The 16996-nt window shown below is 42.7% G+C and overlaps 1 protein-coding gene across 2 annotated transcripts in view; it reads right to left on the reverse strand.

The window, feature by feature from the left end:
* FOSL2 (FOS like 2, AP-1 transcription factor subunit) overlaps positions 1-5096 on the reverse strand; it is a 34593-nt gene extending 29497 nt beyond the window's left edge. The window contains exon 1 of one of the 2 annotated variants that reach the window (XM_031951329.1): positions 3064-3338. Coding sequence is in view for 1 of the 2 variants with exons in the window: in XM_031951327.1 (XP_031807187.1) it covers positions 3878-3982 (105 nt within the window). In the remaining variant the exon portion in view is untranslated. Of the gene's footprint in view, positions 1-3063; positions 3339-3877 lie in introns of those variants that run through there. The other variant, XM_031951327.1, reaches the window with a different exon arrangement.
* Positions 5097-16996: the final 11900 nt, after the last annotated feature.

Genomic DNA, 16996 nt, shown 5'->3' on the forward strand with positions numbered 1-16996 from the left:
ACCCCAAAGAGAAAACCATCTCTGCTCCAACCAGGTGCATTCAAACTAATGAATACCTTTTTCATTAGGAGATACAGTTCAAAGAGAAAACAGTTTCCCAATTAAAGACAGATTAAGCATATTGGTATTTCTCTCCCTCTAAAAACCAGACCACAAGAAGACTAAAAGTCAAGTTAAAGCTTGGGATTCTAAGGAAGATAATTCTGGGGACATTCTTAAGAGTGCCCCCTAGGGGGCACTCAAGAAGTACGGCTGGAGATGTCTTGGGAATCTCAGTCATTTCTGGTAAAGTTGTTTGAACTTAGGAATGTCCCAGCCTGGTACTGTTGGTAAAGTTCACTCCCAGAGAATATTGTGTGTGTGCGTGCAAGAATGGGCTGGGGAGGCTGAAGGGGAGGAGGAGAAGGGTAGGAGAGTGATTCTAGTATTCCTTGATAGAAAAACAGAATTCTAGTGCCCTTGATTTATTATCCCAGGTTATCTGAGAAATAGTCAACCTTGGAAAAGTTCTGGCTTTTTGTTTTTGTTGCCTTTTATGTGTGTGTGTTTTAATAAAGAGGGGCCCAGCTGATGAAAACAAGTTATGAAATAACCTATGTTTGTGTAACTGGCTAGATTGCGTAATGCTCCTCCCAGAGACCGTAAGTGTTGAGAAGAGAGGCAGAGAAGGCATACAACAAATCTGGGAGGTGTTTTCCTAGGAAAGGGAGAAGAAAAAAAAAAAATCTTCTAAAATACATATATATATATAAAGAAAACTTGGGGAGTGGGGAGAGAGACAAAGAATCACAGACAAGCAATCTTTGGGAATAAAACCATGAACTGGAGCAGGAAATATTTTTCATGCTTCAAGTTCCAGCCACATTCAAGACTAAAAGCTTTTTTAAAAAAAAGTTCTCTGGAAAAAATGTCACTCTGCCGCATGGTCCTGTGCTAAGTCAGCCTAAGCCCTTTGAAGGAGATGGGTGGAAAAGGATTGCTGTTTTGTTAGGGCAACATGTTTGTGCTACCAGGAAGGTTTGATCTCCAAGAAGCAAAGGACTAGGAAAATGTGGCTGGGGGCAGGAGGAGAATAAATTGGAAAGGAACCACCCAATTCAGTTGATCTGGTCTGTTGAGACTTCTAGAAAGGGGGCAGTTGTCCATCCTCTTCCCACCATTCATGTCCCAGACTAAAGGAAACTAGGGGAAATAAAGTGATGGCGGGCTCTCTGGCCTAGAGTCATTTACCTTGAGCCTTGCCAGCCTGTGTCTCTGAAAGGGCCCTAGCACCTACTTGTGAAGTAACTAAGGCCAGACCAACAACCACTCCCTAACTTCAATACAGTTTTGCACAGAAGCTGCAACCATGATGGAAAAAACCCGAATGACCAGACCAAAAATAAAAAAAAATTAAAAAGGAAAAAAAAAGAACATAACAAATCCTCCAGAACTATAAAAGGAGAGGGTGGCTCCAGAGCTTGTCTAATGCCCGAATTACCTTGAAAATCTCTCTAGTTTGAAAGGCGCCTCAGACTTCGGATGGCTGAGCAAAACTGGCAGGCCATATGAGAGAAGCAGTATACCAGGTTATTATCAATTGCAAAACCTTCATGTGTTACAGCATGCTAGGAATTAGCCAACACTTGCTTGCTGTTTAGCTAATGAGTCTCCATTATGCTCGGCTGGAGTCATTTCTCTTCCTCCTTCCTATTGCTGTTTCCCTGTTGAATTCTGATCCAGAGTAAGGCATTGCTTCAATTAATATTGTGGGCTCCAAGGCCTCAGTGACACACATTAACCAACTGGGAATGATTCTTTAACTGCCCCAACTTCTTATTCCATCCCAACTAGGTCAGAAATAAGTTTCAGCAAAGTGATTATAACACTGAAAATGACTGTTCCCCACTCAAATGACAATAAAAGCAGATAGATAAGAAATGAGAAAAAGCCAAATGGATTCCAAGGTGGTCTGTTCTGGAGCTGAGTGAATTTAAGATTGAGGGGAGAGGAGGAAAGGCAGAGAGAACAAATGATTACAGTCCAGCAGTAGAAATGGGTGTGAAATCAATGGCACCTTTTTGACAAAGATATAAACCTATATACTTCTTTCCAGTGAAATCTGTTTAATTCTATTGGACTTAAATAAAACAATTGCGTGCTCACATTCAGAATACTATACAATTTAGGGAAGGGATGTGAGGGGAGGGGGGCGGTGTTGGCTGTTGTTTTGAAAGGGGAGAAGTAGAATTAGAGATCTAAGGATGGGTCTACTAAGGAGTGGAATATTACTGATTCTGAAGATCACTTTGTAATAAAATATTCTTTCATAGGAATAAAAAAAATTGTTTCCACTCTTCTCCCCCAAATCCAAGATAGAGTTCTCTCAACCCTCTTTCTGAATTGTTTTCTACAATTCCTTTCAGATACATAGATAGATAGATCTCAAATCAGAAAGTGGTTTGGATAGCAACTTCTGACCTGTAGCCTGCAACTCTTCAGAAACATATATCAACCTAGGGAAGTAGAGGCTACTCTGGATTCTGGTGGGCCTCTTGAGTTAACGCAATACATAAGACAAGCCCATACATGTAAAGGTCTGTGTGAAAATGATAATACTCCATGGGGCCCCCTCACTACCACTATCTTTCTGATTTTTATAGGCAAGCACAGCTCCATATACACAATTGTTCTGATTTCAAACCAGTTGAGCTACTTTAAAAAATATACCGACTTGCTTTTTCAGCTTCAAGTACCACCCAAAAATCAGAGAGCACTCTGCCACAACAGCTCCTTTCCCCTACTTTTCTCTCCATTCTCTCTCTTCAATAAAGCCTTGTTGCATACACAAAGGTCCTCTGCCAGGTCGTTTCTGGAATGGAGAAGTCTCTACAGAGGAGGTGAGAAGTGAGAGAGGCTGAAGGTGAGGGTGGACCCCTCCAAAGGTGGGCAGGTAGATACTGAATCCCTTTGGCAAAAACTGCCTTAGGGAAAGACTAGTTAGTAGAGCATGGGTCAGACTTTGATGATGAGCCTTTCACTCCTGCCATGCCCTGGACCTCTAAACCACTTACCCTCACTCACCTAGGTATATAACCGAATAGAACCTCGATCTCAAAAGCTAGAAGGAGTCATCCGGGTTATCTAGTCCCATCTTTTCATTCAGATGTAAATCTAAAAACAAGACCCAGAATAGTAAAGTTACCTGTCCCATGTCACAAAAACACAAAGTGCAACCTGGGATTTGAACCCAGCTCCCAATCCCCCACTCTTTCCTCTATAGTATGCTGCTCCCTAACTAGAAGTAGTTCAGAGAATATTCCGACACCGACCTCTTTCGTCAGAAGGTCTCTCTACAGTATGGTGAAGGCGGCTGGGTGAGGGTAAGTGGTTTAGAGGGGGAAGGTATCAAAGATTTCATACCATGGGTATCAAGCAATGGCTTCCTGGGAAAGTGGATGTTTTCCAGCCTTTCCTGTCCATCTATGGGGATTCTGGGAGTAAGGGAAGGGGAAGACACTAAGAAGCCAGCAGGCTAGCCCTGGCCTGACTATATTTTATGTAAAGGGATGGGGTCTTGGAGAAGCATATAATTCCATTTGAGGAAAGAGTTGGGATGATGGAGTAGGTGGGAAGTCATTGTCAGCATTTCACATCTACAAGCTCCCTCTATTTTCCCGGGGGGAGAGGGGAAGACAAGGAGATAGGAAAGGTTCGAAGAAACGAGCCCCTGAGCAATGCTTTCGGTTGCGGTTCTTTGCCCAAGAGAAAAAAGAAAGTAGTTTTAAAAGGGGGGGGAGGGTGGGCTTTCTGGGAGAGGGAAGAGAGGGAAAGAGGAAAAGGAAGGTCTCGATGCCCGCCAGGTGCATCCAGGAAGCCAGCGAGTTGTCCTGCTTACCTGCTGGCCGCCGCCGCCGCCGCTGGAATAAGACTCGGCGTGCGCTGGAGAGCCGCTGCTGCCCCGGGACGAGGTGTCAAAGTTCCCGGGATAATCCTGGTACATGATCCGCGGTGGGAGCCCGAGAGGAAACAGGGTGTTTGTTTTCCCCCACCCTCTTGTTCTTCCTCCTCCTCCTCCTTCTCCTCCTCCCCGCCTCGCACTTGCTGGAGCGCTCTTGCCCCTGACGATCTCCTCTCCGGGTAGTCTCAGTATTTTTAAACCCTTCCCACCCCCCACCCCCAGGCCGAGTGCTTCCAAACGCTCCTGGGGGGGGACGAAGAGGCGAGAAGTCGACTGCTCCGAGTCCCGGAGTGGCGCGCTCAGAACTTCTGCCCGGCACCAGCTGGCCGCCTGGCCCTTTCTCTCTCTCGCTCTCTCGCTCTCTCTCCCCGAAGTCCGACCCTCCCTTCGGGCCCTCCCACTCGCCCTCCCCCTCTCAACCCGAGAGCGGGTAGTTGGGGGCGGGGGGAACCTGGAACCTAGTGGAAGGGGAACGGAATCGATGTCCGAAAAGAAAAATGGGGCAGGGAGAATAAAGAGAAAAAATAAGCCTAGACAACAAACTAGTGAGCCCCGTCAGTGGGAGTCTTAGACATTCAGCTAAAAAAGCTCGCTTTAAGAAACTTCTGAGGCTATTTCCTCCTTTAAAAAAAAAAAAGGTTGAGAATAAACTTCCTGTGGATCGAATAGCCGCCCGAGTTTCAGAGAGGCGCTGACACTTGACAAAAAGATAATAATCTGGAAAAAAAAAATGCTTTGAAAAACAAAAAGCCAAAACCCCAAAACCTTCCCCACTCGCCCGAAGGCTCCCCTCGAACAGCACTCAAAGGGAGGGAAAATCTTTTTCCTTTGAATGGACACAGAGCAAAGCTTGGTCCCTCCTGCCTGAGTCTTCCCGGCTGCGTAGTGTCAAGCCCAAGAAAGAGCGAGCGGAGCCCTCTTGCCTTTTAGAGTAGAGCTGCGCTCTCCTTTAATTAGGGATCCTGACACTGGTTTCCCTGCCCTCTCTCCCGCACGCGAGAGGTGGCGGTGGGGCTCTTTTTTTCTCTCTCTCCCTCTCTCCTTTTCTCTCTTTCTCTTTCCTGGTTGCAACTGCAATTCCCCCTCCTTGCCTCGCCCTATCCCCGTCTCTGTGGGTCTCTCTAGCTCTCTCCCGATGGAGCGCTCCGAGCTCTGCCTGCCTGGGATGACTCAGTGCAATGGCATTAGTTCAACTCCACACTCTTTATTATCCAGCCCCTTGTACCATGTGGATCTTTCACTCACGTCAACCCGCAGCTCACCAAACCCCACCTTGCGGGGTGGAGCGGGCGGGTAGGGGAAGGGAGGGGAAGAAAGAGGAGGGAGGAAGAAAGAGGAGGAAGAAAGAAGAGGCTTCTTTTTTTCTATCCCCTCCTCAGCTAAAGGGCACTTGACACCAGTCCGATACCCTGGAATGAGGAAAGAAGGAAAGAGATGGCGGGGGGCGTAGAGACTGGGGAAAGAGGCTGAAAGGGGGACAGGGCACGCCCCGAGCGGGAGCTTCTCTCTCCCCCTCCAGGAGTGGAACGCACCGGAGTGGATTTCTGGCACTTCTCCCCACCCCCACCCTCACCCCCACCCCTTCTCCCCCGTGCTCGCTTTGGTCTGTTCCATTGGCGCACTTTGCCAAAGATGGTCATTTGCGTTGCAGGACGTGAGTGCGGGTTTCCTTGGTTAGGGTGACGTGGTGGGAGAGGGATTCCCTCGCTCCCTAGCTTAAAGAGGCTTCAGAACTCCACTTAAAGGGGAACAGGGGCGGGAGAACAGAGAGAGGGCCCTTGTCGGACCGGGTTTCGGCTCAGCCTTTCTTTTCTTTTCTTGTTTTAATTACAGTGACAAAGGACACTTAGGGAACGTTGTGAGGCGCGGCCGAGGGATCTGTCTGGTGCCTGGCTGCCTGCTGTGTTCAGGGCCACTGAGAGGTGGAGGTCCAAAGACCAAAGCCTTTTGCAGCCCTGGGTGGGGCCGGAGACTGGTTCACTCTGGCGCTCCCAGAGCGCTGTACTTGGCCCCGGAGAAACGCGGTAGAATCTGGTTGCTGGGTTGAGTGATGCCAGCTGCTTGCAGCTGGATTGATTGCTTGCTTCCTAGGATCCTCAAAGGTGGAATGAATGATTCTAATGACATCCCTGTTGCTTCCGTGCAGCACAATTAGAACGCTTCTGTTACGTGTTAATAATACGTCATAAGCAAATCCCAAACTATAATTGGGGGGGGGAGTAAAAGGAGGGGTCACGTCTTCATGTCTCCTCCAACGAGTTAGATAGTGGGAGCCCGGGCTCTTTGGCCAAAATTCTCGCCGATCCCTGGGCCGAAAAACTGTGGTTCGGTGGAATGCGAGCGTTTCTAGTCAGCATCTCAGTTATTTGAATCCCAGATCTGCCGCTGATTGGTTGTGTGGCCTTGGACGTGTCAGGTCACTTTTTTCCCCATTTAAAGTCTCTTTCATTCCGTGATCAAGTGAGGTAGTTGGAAAGGGCTCAGCACGGTGCCTAGCACATAATAGCCTCTATATAAAAGATTCCCAAATCTGTGATAGCCTTTTCGTCATTAGATTTCTTTATTTGTGCAAGGTGTACGGTGGGGGAGGGGACAATGTCTTCTCAGAGCCGGGGCCCTCGGACTCCGTGTCCCAAGCATTCTTTAAAACGCCAGGTCGGGGGGCATTTAAGCCTTTCCCCAGCCGCTGAAACCTAAGAATGCGGCCCAGCGCTCTCTCAGGGCTGTTGTTTACATTTCTAACGCACATTTAGTCCCAACCGAGGCCAGTTTGGGGCGGGCCCCGGCTGTGTCTCTGCCCCTGACCCAGCCAGCTCGGAGAGAGTGCTTTTTTTCCCTCCTACCCAACCTAGTGTACGCCTGGAAGGAGGCAATCCAGATCTCGGAGCTGGCAGGGGGAGGAGGAGGAGAGATGTCAGCGACAGTGGAAACAAAGGTTTAGGGGTTTGCTTGTGTTTTGTTTCTTGCTTGTGTTTGGTTTGGCTTTTTGGCCTCGCTGGCTTATTTATTTATGTAACTTTCCCAGAAGGATGAGTAAATGCAGATCTTTGACGCAAAACGGATCAGATCCTTCACCGGCAGCAAACCCCGAAAGCTCAGGGCGGGGGGATGGGGGAAGCGGAGAAAGAACAATCGCGATTTTTTCCACTTACCTCCCCGCCCTCGTTCCCCTCCTGACACCAGCGCCTAATTTACCCGCGGGTAGCTGTTGCAGAAATTGACTTTCCACCCAGACTTTACCAGATTTAAGGGGGTTCAGGGGAGGGAGGGCGGGAGAGAGAAGGCAGGGGACTGAGGCTGTCCTATCCGCCAAACAGTTATCGGATCCCCTCCCCAGTTCGGCTGGAGAGCCGGCAGAGCAAGATCACTTCTAGTTTTGCTTTAGTTTTCCGATTCTTCGAGATAGAAGCTGCTTCCCCGTGGGATCCCCGCCTCCACCTCCAAGTTCAAAAAGCCTGATGTTGCGAGTCTCACCCACACACCCTTTCCAGTCACACCTGGGAGGGAGAAAACTTCCTCTCAGGCTACAGCCGGAGAGCTTGGTCGAGGACTTGAGCTGGACGCTCTGAGCCCCCTGACTAAATTTAACCGTACCCTCACAGGCGTTGTCTCTCAAGCCCACCCTCTGCTTCCATTCTACACACCCCACTCCCCAGTCCTTTTCCTTTTTGGTGGGTTCTAGTCAAGGTGGGGAGTCCCAGATACGTCTACGGAGCATCATGGAACCAGTGCAAGCAACCTTCAAGCAACCCCTTTGTCCCTCCCGCTACAACTATTCTAAAAAGCTTTCTATGGCTCCTCAAGGCTTAATACTTAAGAAAACCCCAAACTCCACAACCTTGGAGTAGCTATACTATGTTTTCAGACTCACATCCTTCTGCTCACTCCAGACAGACTGAGTCTCACTTTGCACTTTACCACACCTGTTCTTTTGCTGGTGCCCTTCCTTGCCACTGTTTTCTCCTGTCTAGAATTGATCATCCTAAGCCATCTCAACTCGGACCTTGTAGTACCTTTATGTCACTAAGGGAATGTTGCCTTGTTATTTTAGCTATTTGAATACAGTAAAGGAGCATATTGCATGAATTTGATCCAACCTATTTAATACATGATAAGCAGATTATATTTTAATTCCACAGACTGTTCATCATTTAGAAGGTTATTGTGAAACTTAAAAGAGACAATAGAGCTACAAACTTTTAAAAGTTATGTAAACATGAGCTATTATTAGAACATTGTTCCTATAATCATATTGACATGAATATAACATTTTAGAAATGTTACTGCATTTACTCCTTTCAATAACTCTGGGAGGTACTTTTACAGGCGTTATTAACCCCATTTTACAGATAACAGGTTCAAAGAGTTTAAGTGAACGTGCCTAAAGTCACATAGCTATAAAGTACCACATGTAGGATATTTTCTTGCTTTCAAATCCAATACTCTATCTATTTGCTGTTCTTTACTTCCTTTTATGGAACATGAAACACATGGCCCCCAAAACATCGTTTCACTAAACATTGTATGTTTCTAGAATCAATTAAGCACCTAGTTGCAAGTAGACTTCTACAAGGCTTTCTGCTCTGATAGATTATAAAAATTCTTAGAGGTAACAATTGTCTTTTTTTTCTTTTAATTCTTCACAACTCCTAACCAGTCAAGAAAATACTCAATAAATTTGTCAAATGAATGAATGAATAAACCCTCCTTCTTTAATTTCCAGGTGAAGACGTGTATAGGCTAATGAGGAAAGAAGCTGAGAAAGGGTGGCTTCTCATCACTTCACACCTTAGAAATGGGGAAACTGAGGTCTAAAGAAAGGAACTGATTTGTCTTTTGTCACACAGTAAGTCAATAACAGAGCTGGAACTGGGACCCAAATCTGACTTGTGTTGATTTTACTAACTTCTGTCACTCTCACTGAAGACTAGATTAACTCATTTGTCCACCCAGGATAACATTTGGTCTCTGGCAAGAACACCAAGGAATGGTCTTTGATAGAGCATGGCAGTTGTTTTCCCTAATGTAGATCTTAGAAACATGGCCCAAGCATGCCTTCGTCTTCCTAATAATAAAATCTTATCCATTTATAATCTCTGAATTTCTCTCCTTCCTTTTTGAAGCTATATATGTTTTTCATTATTTTACCAAAAGGGAAAGCAGAATTTCTCTTAGAGAAAGTCTTCATGAATTAATGAGGACTGCCTTAATCTGTCCTAAGCCTTCAGGTTCTAAGGAAGAGAGTAAGATTTCTCAAAAAGCTAGTGTCCAGGCTTGATGCATTTATCTTTTACTCCAAGTTCATTCCTTATTTGATGTGTGGAATTTAAGTATCATATTAAGATTTAAAAATAGAAGGAAATTTAGAGTTCACCTAAACCAACTTACGTCTCATTTTACAGATGTAGAACGAGGTGAAGAGAATCACTTTAAGTGGTTAAATAAAAATTAAATAAAGCATTTTAAAATTTATTTAATATTTTTATTTTCTCTAGTTACATGTAAAATAATTTCTTTTTTACACTTGTTTTTAAAACTTTGAGTTCCACTGTGAACAAAATCCAACCATTCTGGAGAGCAGTTTGGAACTATGCTCAAAAAGTTATCAAACTGTGCATACACTTTGACCCAGCAGTGTTACTACTGGGCTTATATTCAAAAGAGATCTTGAAGGAGGGAAAGGGATCCACATGTATAAAAATATTTGCGGCAGCCCTTTTTGTAGTGGCAAGAAACTGGAAATGGAGTGGATGCCCATCAATTGGAGAATGGCTGAAAAAATTATGGTATATGAATATTATGGAATATTATTGTTCTGTAAGAAATGGCCAGCAGGATGATTTCAGAAAGGCCTGGAGAGACTTACATGAACTGATGCTAAGTGAAGTGAGTAGAACCAGGAGATCATTGTACATGGCAACAACAAGACTATATGAAGATGAATTCTGACAAACATGGCTCTCTTCAACAATGAGATGATTCAAACCAGTTCCAATTGTTCAGTGAGGAAGAGAGCCATCTACACCCAGGGAGAGAACTATGGGAAATGAGCGTGGACCACAACATAGCATTTTCATTGTTTCTGTTATTGTTTGCTTGCATTTTTGTTTTCCTTCTCAGGTTTTTTTTCCCTTTCTTTCTAGATCCTTTTTTTCTTGTGCAGCAAGATAATTGTATAAATATGTATACATATACTGGATTTAACATATTTTAACATATTTAACATGTATTGGACTACCTGCCATCTAGGGGAAAGGATAGGGGGGAAGGTGGGGAAAACAGGTAGGGGGGGAACAGAAGGTTTTGCAAGTGTCAATGTTGAAAAATTACCCATGCATATGTTTTGTAAATAAAAAGCTATAATAATAATAAAAATTAAAAAAATCTTTGAGTTCCATACTTTCCTTCTTCCCACCAACCCCCCCAATTGAGAAGGCATATGTGAAGTTATATAAAACATTTCCATAAAAGTTTTGTTACAAAGGAAAACATAGATTTCCCTCCCCCTCAAAAAAAAAAAAACCCTCAAGAAAAATAAAGTAAAAAAGGTATGCTTCAATCTGTCTTCAGACATAATCTTTCTCTAGTTATATGGTCATATTTTTCATCATATATCCTTCAGAGTAGTTTTGAATCATTGTATTGCTGAGAATAGCAAAATCATTCACGCTGATCATCCCACAACATTGCTATTACTTTGTACACAGGACATTTCACTTTGCTTGAGTTCGGGAAGACTTTCTAGGTTTTTCTGAGAACATCCTGCTCATCATTTTCCATAGAGCAATAATGAGATAAAAAAATTTAAATGTTTTTGAAATGTTTTGTTTTGATATATCCTTCATTTCTAAATATATCGTTCCCCTCTCCCTCACCCTGAGAGTCCTTTTACCCTGAGAACAAGAAAAAAGCTCAGTCAAAAAAAAAAAAAAAAACCCAACTTTACATCAACCAACCAAATCTGACAGTATACATCATATTCCACATTTCATAGTCCCCACCTCTTCAAAAAATAAGGGGAGCAGGGCTGAGATTCTTTTCTCCTCTCTTCTTCTGGACCTAGCTTAGTCATTTTAATTGCACAAGATTCTGTTTAATTTTAACAATTCTTTCAATTTCCATTGTTGAAATCATTATTATAAATTGCTTTCCTTATATTAAGGAGTTGTGACAATATCAGATTTTGAAGTAGAGGTAGGTTCAAATTCTAGCTCTGCTTTTTGACTTCTTAAAGAGGAGATTCTTTGCCTCAGTTGCTACCTAGCTTTAATCACTGAATGGATGCAGCCTCAGTCAAACTGAGACCTGTTGAAGATGTTACTTATGGTCTTCCCTTGCATCCAAGGCCATTTTCAATTATCCTAATTTATTTCTGTCCACTGGACCCAGATGGTTCTGAGGGGGAAAATGAGGCAGGTGACCTTGCCCAGTCCTCCCTCACTTCAATCCAATTCACTTGTATGTCATGACATCCCCTCCCTGATGTCATGGGTCCTCTTCCAGAAAAAAGGACAAACAACTACAATATCTTGAGCAAGTCATTTTACTTCTTTAAGGGTCTGTTTCTTTATCTGTAAGATGAATAGGTTGCTTTAAATTACCTCTCAATCCCTTCTAGCCCTAATCTAAAATCCTATGATTTTATGAGGACGACATGATAGCTGCCTTCCAGATCACAAAGGGCTGTCTCACCATTTGTTCTAATTGGCCTAAGGACAGCGCAAAAAACAATAGAAAGAAGTTGCCTAGATTTCAAATTTAGACTTGACTGGAAAAACTTCCCACTAAATTGTTGTTTAGTCAAGTCAGACACTTTTATGAAGTAGATTAAAACAAACAGTTAAAAAGCATTTAGATTTACATTGAATTTGAATTCAGATTTTCTTGACTCCAGACCCAGCACTCTATTCCCTGACCCATCTATCCAGCTGCCTCAACAATTAGAATTATACAAAAGCAGAAAGGGATGTCTTGGGCTTCCAGTATCCAGAAATTTTCAGGCAAAGCTAAATGGCCAAATGACAGGTATATCCTCATTCTTATAAGAACTAGAAGGCCTCAAATGTTCTTTACTGTCTCTGATTTATTATGACTTGCCACAGGTAGTAAATGGCCAAGTCAGTATCTCAAATAAGTTGTCAGAAGCTCAACGAGGTTATAGACTTCAAAGTGCAAGTGCTCTTTCCAGGAATCCAGATAAAGAGGACATTTTTTTAAAAAATGATAACTTTTAGGGCAATAATAATATTTAAACACTGACATTTTCCTAAGATCAGATAGTATAAATTGATACAAGTATATTTAAATTAGATGCCAAATCTCCCACAAACCATATGAAAACAAGATCTTTCTACTATTGAACAGTTGACTTGGTCCCATTCAACTCCTTCAGGAATCCACTTGACAATGTGAGTGGATGGGTTTAGAGTGGAAAGAGGGGATTTCTTTACAAAGATTTTTTTTTAAATGCCTGATGCATTTCCATGATAAATGAACAGCAACAATATCCAGAAATATCTTTATGAGTCAAGAACAAAAATCACGCATGATTGGAATGTTTGCCGTGTCCAGAGAAGAGGAACAGGGGAAAAATTCCTCTCAGTTCCCTTTCTAGAGATAGATCAGTGTATAGAGGAGAAGGACAGCAGATTAGGAAGCCAGAGCCTTGAGCTCCAGCTCCAGCCTCAACTACAGCTAATGACTGACCATGAACACATTCCCCAATCCTCTCTGGAATTTCTTAGCTTCCTCACCATTAAAGACCTGTGATTTAACTGATACAAGGTATTCACAGGTGAAGAAACTCCTTCTACTACTAAGGTATCTTCTCAGCAACTCATAGTCTTAATTATTGTTCCATCATTTCAGTTGTGTCTACTCTTTCAGACCCCATTTTGGCGTTTTCTTGGCAAAGACAAATAGAGTGATTTGCCATTTCCTTCTCCAGCTCATTTTATAGATGAAGAAATAGAAGCAAATAGAGTTAAGTGACTTGTCCAGGATCACACAGTTTGTAAGTGTCTGAGGCCAGATTTGAACTCAGGAAGGTTTCCTGAGTCCAGGTCCAATTCTCTATAACTTAGCTGCCCTTATGGTCTTTGAGAACCGTCTAAAGCAGTTACGTTCAAGATAAAACAGCTACTATATATCACAGGCCTTTAACCCCAAATGTCCTTAGCTCTGAGGATGTCTCTCTATCCATTACAGTAGACATATGAAACATGGGGATTCCATGACCCTGCTACGCGTGGCTCAAACCAAATTAAAATGTGGTTCCTATCTGATTTTAATGGGTTGATATATTCATTTAAAAAAAGAAATCTCTGGTTTTCTAAGTAAATATACTATCCATGGGAGCCTTATATATTATTCAGCAATCCCTGTTTCTATTTGATAGCACTCTACATCTCACATGTTATGGAGAAAATAATGCATGCCATGCTAATGTTACAGAATTCTGAGGGCATCAGAGGAGATAAAATAAGTGGGAGCCTTTTGACTGACATGGTACAGGGAAAAGAGCTTTTGACTGACGTGGTACAGGGAAAGAGCTAACTCTGGATTCAGAGGACTTTGTGATCAAAATCCTATTTCTGCCACTTATTACCTTAAGGGAAATTATGCTTCAATTTACTCATCTGTAAAATGGGCTGGGATGGTGGGTGGGGGTGGGGGAGGAAGGATTGGACTAGATAGCCTCTGAATCCCCTTCCAACTCCAGATTTGTGATTCTATGTATCTGTATTCAACTAGCACTTCTACACTTAATAGCAGTGTAATCTTGAACAGATCATTAAATTTTTCTAGGTCTCCATTTTTCTACATATAAAATGAAAATGTTGGACCAATGGCCTCTTAGGCCCCTTGTTCTGATCTGTGAGTTCTAAAGCCTTTTCTAGCTATAGAAATCTATGAGCTCTAACACCAAAAATCCCCAGCTATTTTTGTTCTGTAGATTATTTTGCTAGCATTGGCTCTCCTGGGATTGGACACCTGCAGGGAATAGAGTTCTGGAGTGATGAGTTTACAGTTGTGGGTCAGTGGGCTATCCCCACTGGAACCAGCAGCCAATCATCATTTCCTCCTCTCACCACCCCACGTGCTCCCTCCCCCTGCCCCAGGCAAATTTAGAAACTCTCTGGTACTTTGGTTTCCTTGTCCTCAGAAAAGAGTAAATCTCACCATTTCCTGCCAGTGATTCTTTAGTACTTGCAAGAAGAGAATAAGCTGTTCAAGGAAGGAAGGAAGGAAGGAAGGAAATTAAGCAGGAAGACAAATAGCTCGCAAACGTTTTTTTAGATGATGAAATAGGAAATCCAATTCAATCTAGCATCTATTCCCATCTACTAACTCTAAGGAAGTGACTATGCTAGGCACTAGCAAATACAAAGATTTAAAAAAAAAAAAAAAAAAAAAAAAAGATCCCTACCTTCAAGAAGCTTAAAATCTAGGGAATAAGAAATGTCTATAAATAACTATAATAGGGGTTAAAGGAGAATTCCAGAGAAAGTGAAATGAGAATTTATTGTCTATTTATATGTCCATGGGAAAGTAGCCTGGCGGCCCAGTGTTCTGACCTCTGCCCCCTGGGCTGGGCTAATCTGGGGAAGTTGCATCAGCATCATGTTCTTTACTACTTTGAGGTACATGGATGTTTCCATTTTATCACTGACTACCTTGTGGTAGCTAGGTATTGAGCACGGAGATCTCTAGGTCATAGGGTATGGGCATTTCTGATTTTCCAAATGGTTGGATCAATTGGATGTTCCACCAATAGTACAGCAGCATGCCTGTCTTTTCCAGAGATAACTTCTCCAGTACTGACTCTTTTTTTGTTTAAGAGATTTTTTTTCCCTCTATTTTCTAGGTAAGGAGTGAAACCTGAGGCTTGTTATTATTGTTGTTAAATTTGCATTTCTTTGATTGTTTATGATTTAGAGCAATCCATGATAAGGTTGTTACATTTTGCAATGTTGCTTTTGAGAACTGTTCTTATGGAGAGGCAGTATGTAGAGTGGGAAGATGCTACATTTGAAGTCAGAGGACCTAGATTTAAATTTTATCTATACTCTTTACTGTCTGGTCACTTAAATTCAATGAGCATCAATTTCTTTATTTGTATATGAAGAGTGGGACTACTTCCATTTTTAGGTATATGAATTTTGCATCCTATCTCCTTTGACAATTCTTTGGAGAATGATTCTTGATCCTGTATTATAGACCTAGGAGCATGAAGAAGTTCAGGGATGCTATGCTTTAGAATTAGGGGGAAAAAAAGAGGAAAGGACTTCTAAAGCAGTAAGGGCCCTTAAAGGAGTCTGTATACCCTGTGTCAGGACCAAATAATAGTCAACTCATGTGGTGGTTTTTGTTTTGTTTTTTTTGTTTTGTTTTTTGTATTTTTAGTTCCAAATTCCCCCCACGTCTTTTAAGTCTCTCCTCCCACTGAGATGGCAAACAATATGATACCCATTGTACATGTGAAGTCATGCAAAACATATTTCCATATTAGCCACATTGGGGGGAAAAAAGGCAAGACAAAGTAAAAAAATATGTTCTGAGTGCAAACGGAAACATATATTTTTTTCTCATTCTTTCTATTTTTCTTGTATTTTTATAGCTCTTGTTTACCCAATAAAAAGTAAGCTCCTTGAAGTCAGGTAGCAGATTTCATTATTGTATTCCCTAGGGTTGATGGTAGACACATAATAAATTTGTGGAATTAAATTGAATTGAATTTCAAAAACAGATGGTCTCCTAGACACTGACTAGATTTTAAGCCACAACAGAAGGCAGACATTACTCTGGCCCCCTAACAGTACCTTAGTGCCTAGAGGTGTGCTTCTAAGTAGGAACTGGAGCCAATAACTATAGGGGATAAATATGGGCAAATACAAGGTCTATTGTTAGGGACACTGATTACTGCCTGAACTGCTGGACTGGGCTGGGCATTCCTACAGTATCTCTTTTACTTATTTTCATTAGCAAAAGGCAAACATTCCCACCCTAGCAATTAGGAGTCCACTCCCTCACTGTTGTATAGCTTATCACTGGGAAAGGCTGAGGCTGGGGTGGAGTGATTCTGCCTCAAGAGCCAACTACCTAGATTGTTTTTAGTCTGGGACAGGAGGGGCCTCAGGTTAGACAGACTTAAGGAAAAACTTCCTGCTCAGAAATACTTCAGAGACACAGCCACTGAGTAGTGGAATGTAAGCTTCTAGAGGGCAGGGATTATTTCATTTTTATCTTTGCATGTCTCAGCACCTTTGACAGTTCTGAGTACACTGTAGGCATTTGATAAATCCTTGTAGATTGATTTATTGGCTGAGAAAAACTGCCTTGTTGTTGGTGGTCAGTTGGTCTGTGGACCATACTGTCCATTGATTTTTCTTGGTTAGGATCCTGTAGTGATTTGCCATTTCTTTTTCCAGTGGATTAAGGCAAACAAGTAAAATTACTTTTTCAGGGTTGCACAGCTAGTAGAAATCTGAGGTTGTATTTGAACTCGGATCTTCCTGACTCTAGGCAACAGAGCCAATTGGCTGTTCCAAAATAATTTTCTGCCCCTTTAAAATCTGGTCCTTCCTGAACTCAAAGGGATGAATTTGGTGGCTTTGTTAGGTTCCTCCTATCTTGAAAGTTGCAAATTAAATTCCATATCCAAATATCCCTTTCCCTCTCTTCACACCCAAAGTCGAATGCAGTGTCACTTTCCTTTCCTATTCATCAACTTGCATTCTTTCCCAGCCCTACCTTCAGGCTCAGGTGTGCTTCCAGATGGCCCAGGGGATTCAGACCTGAGCAGTGTTTAGCCCCTTGTTCAGATAAAGACTTCTAAATCCCAAGAGTCCAAGCTCTTGCCATGTTCTGCCTTGAGCCTCCCAGCGGAAACTCTACCTTCCTCTTCTTCCTTCCTCCTACAGTCCCTATGGACCCTAGATACATCGGCTGACCTAATTCCTAAGACCACATCCCTGCCTCCAGGAAGAGAAGAAGGTCTCCCTGGAGGCAATTAGCCCTACCAACTAGCTGCTGATAAAGGCTGTCAATATGGGA

The sequence above is a fragment of the Sarcophilus harrisii genome, chromosome 2 (assembly GCF_902635505.1).
Source record: "Sarcophilus harrisii chromosome 2, mSarHar1.11, whole genome shotgun sequence".
NCBI classification, from domain to species: Eukaryota; Metazoa; Chordata; class Mammalia; order Dasyuromorphia; family Dasyuridae; genus Sarcophilus; species Sarcophilus harrisii.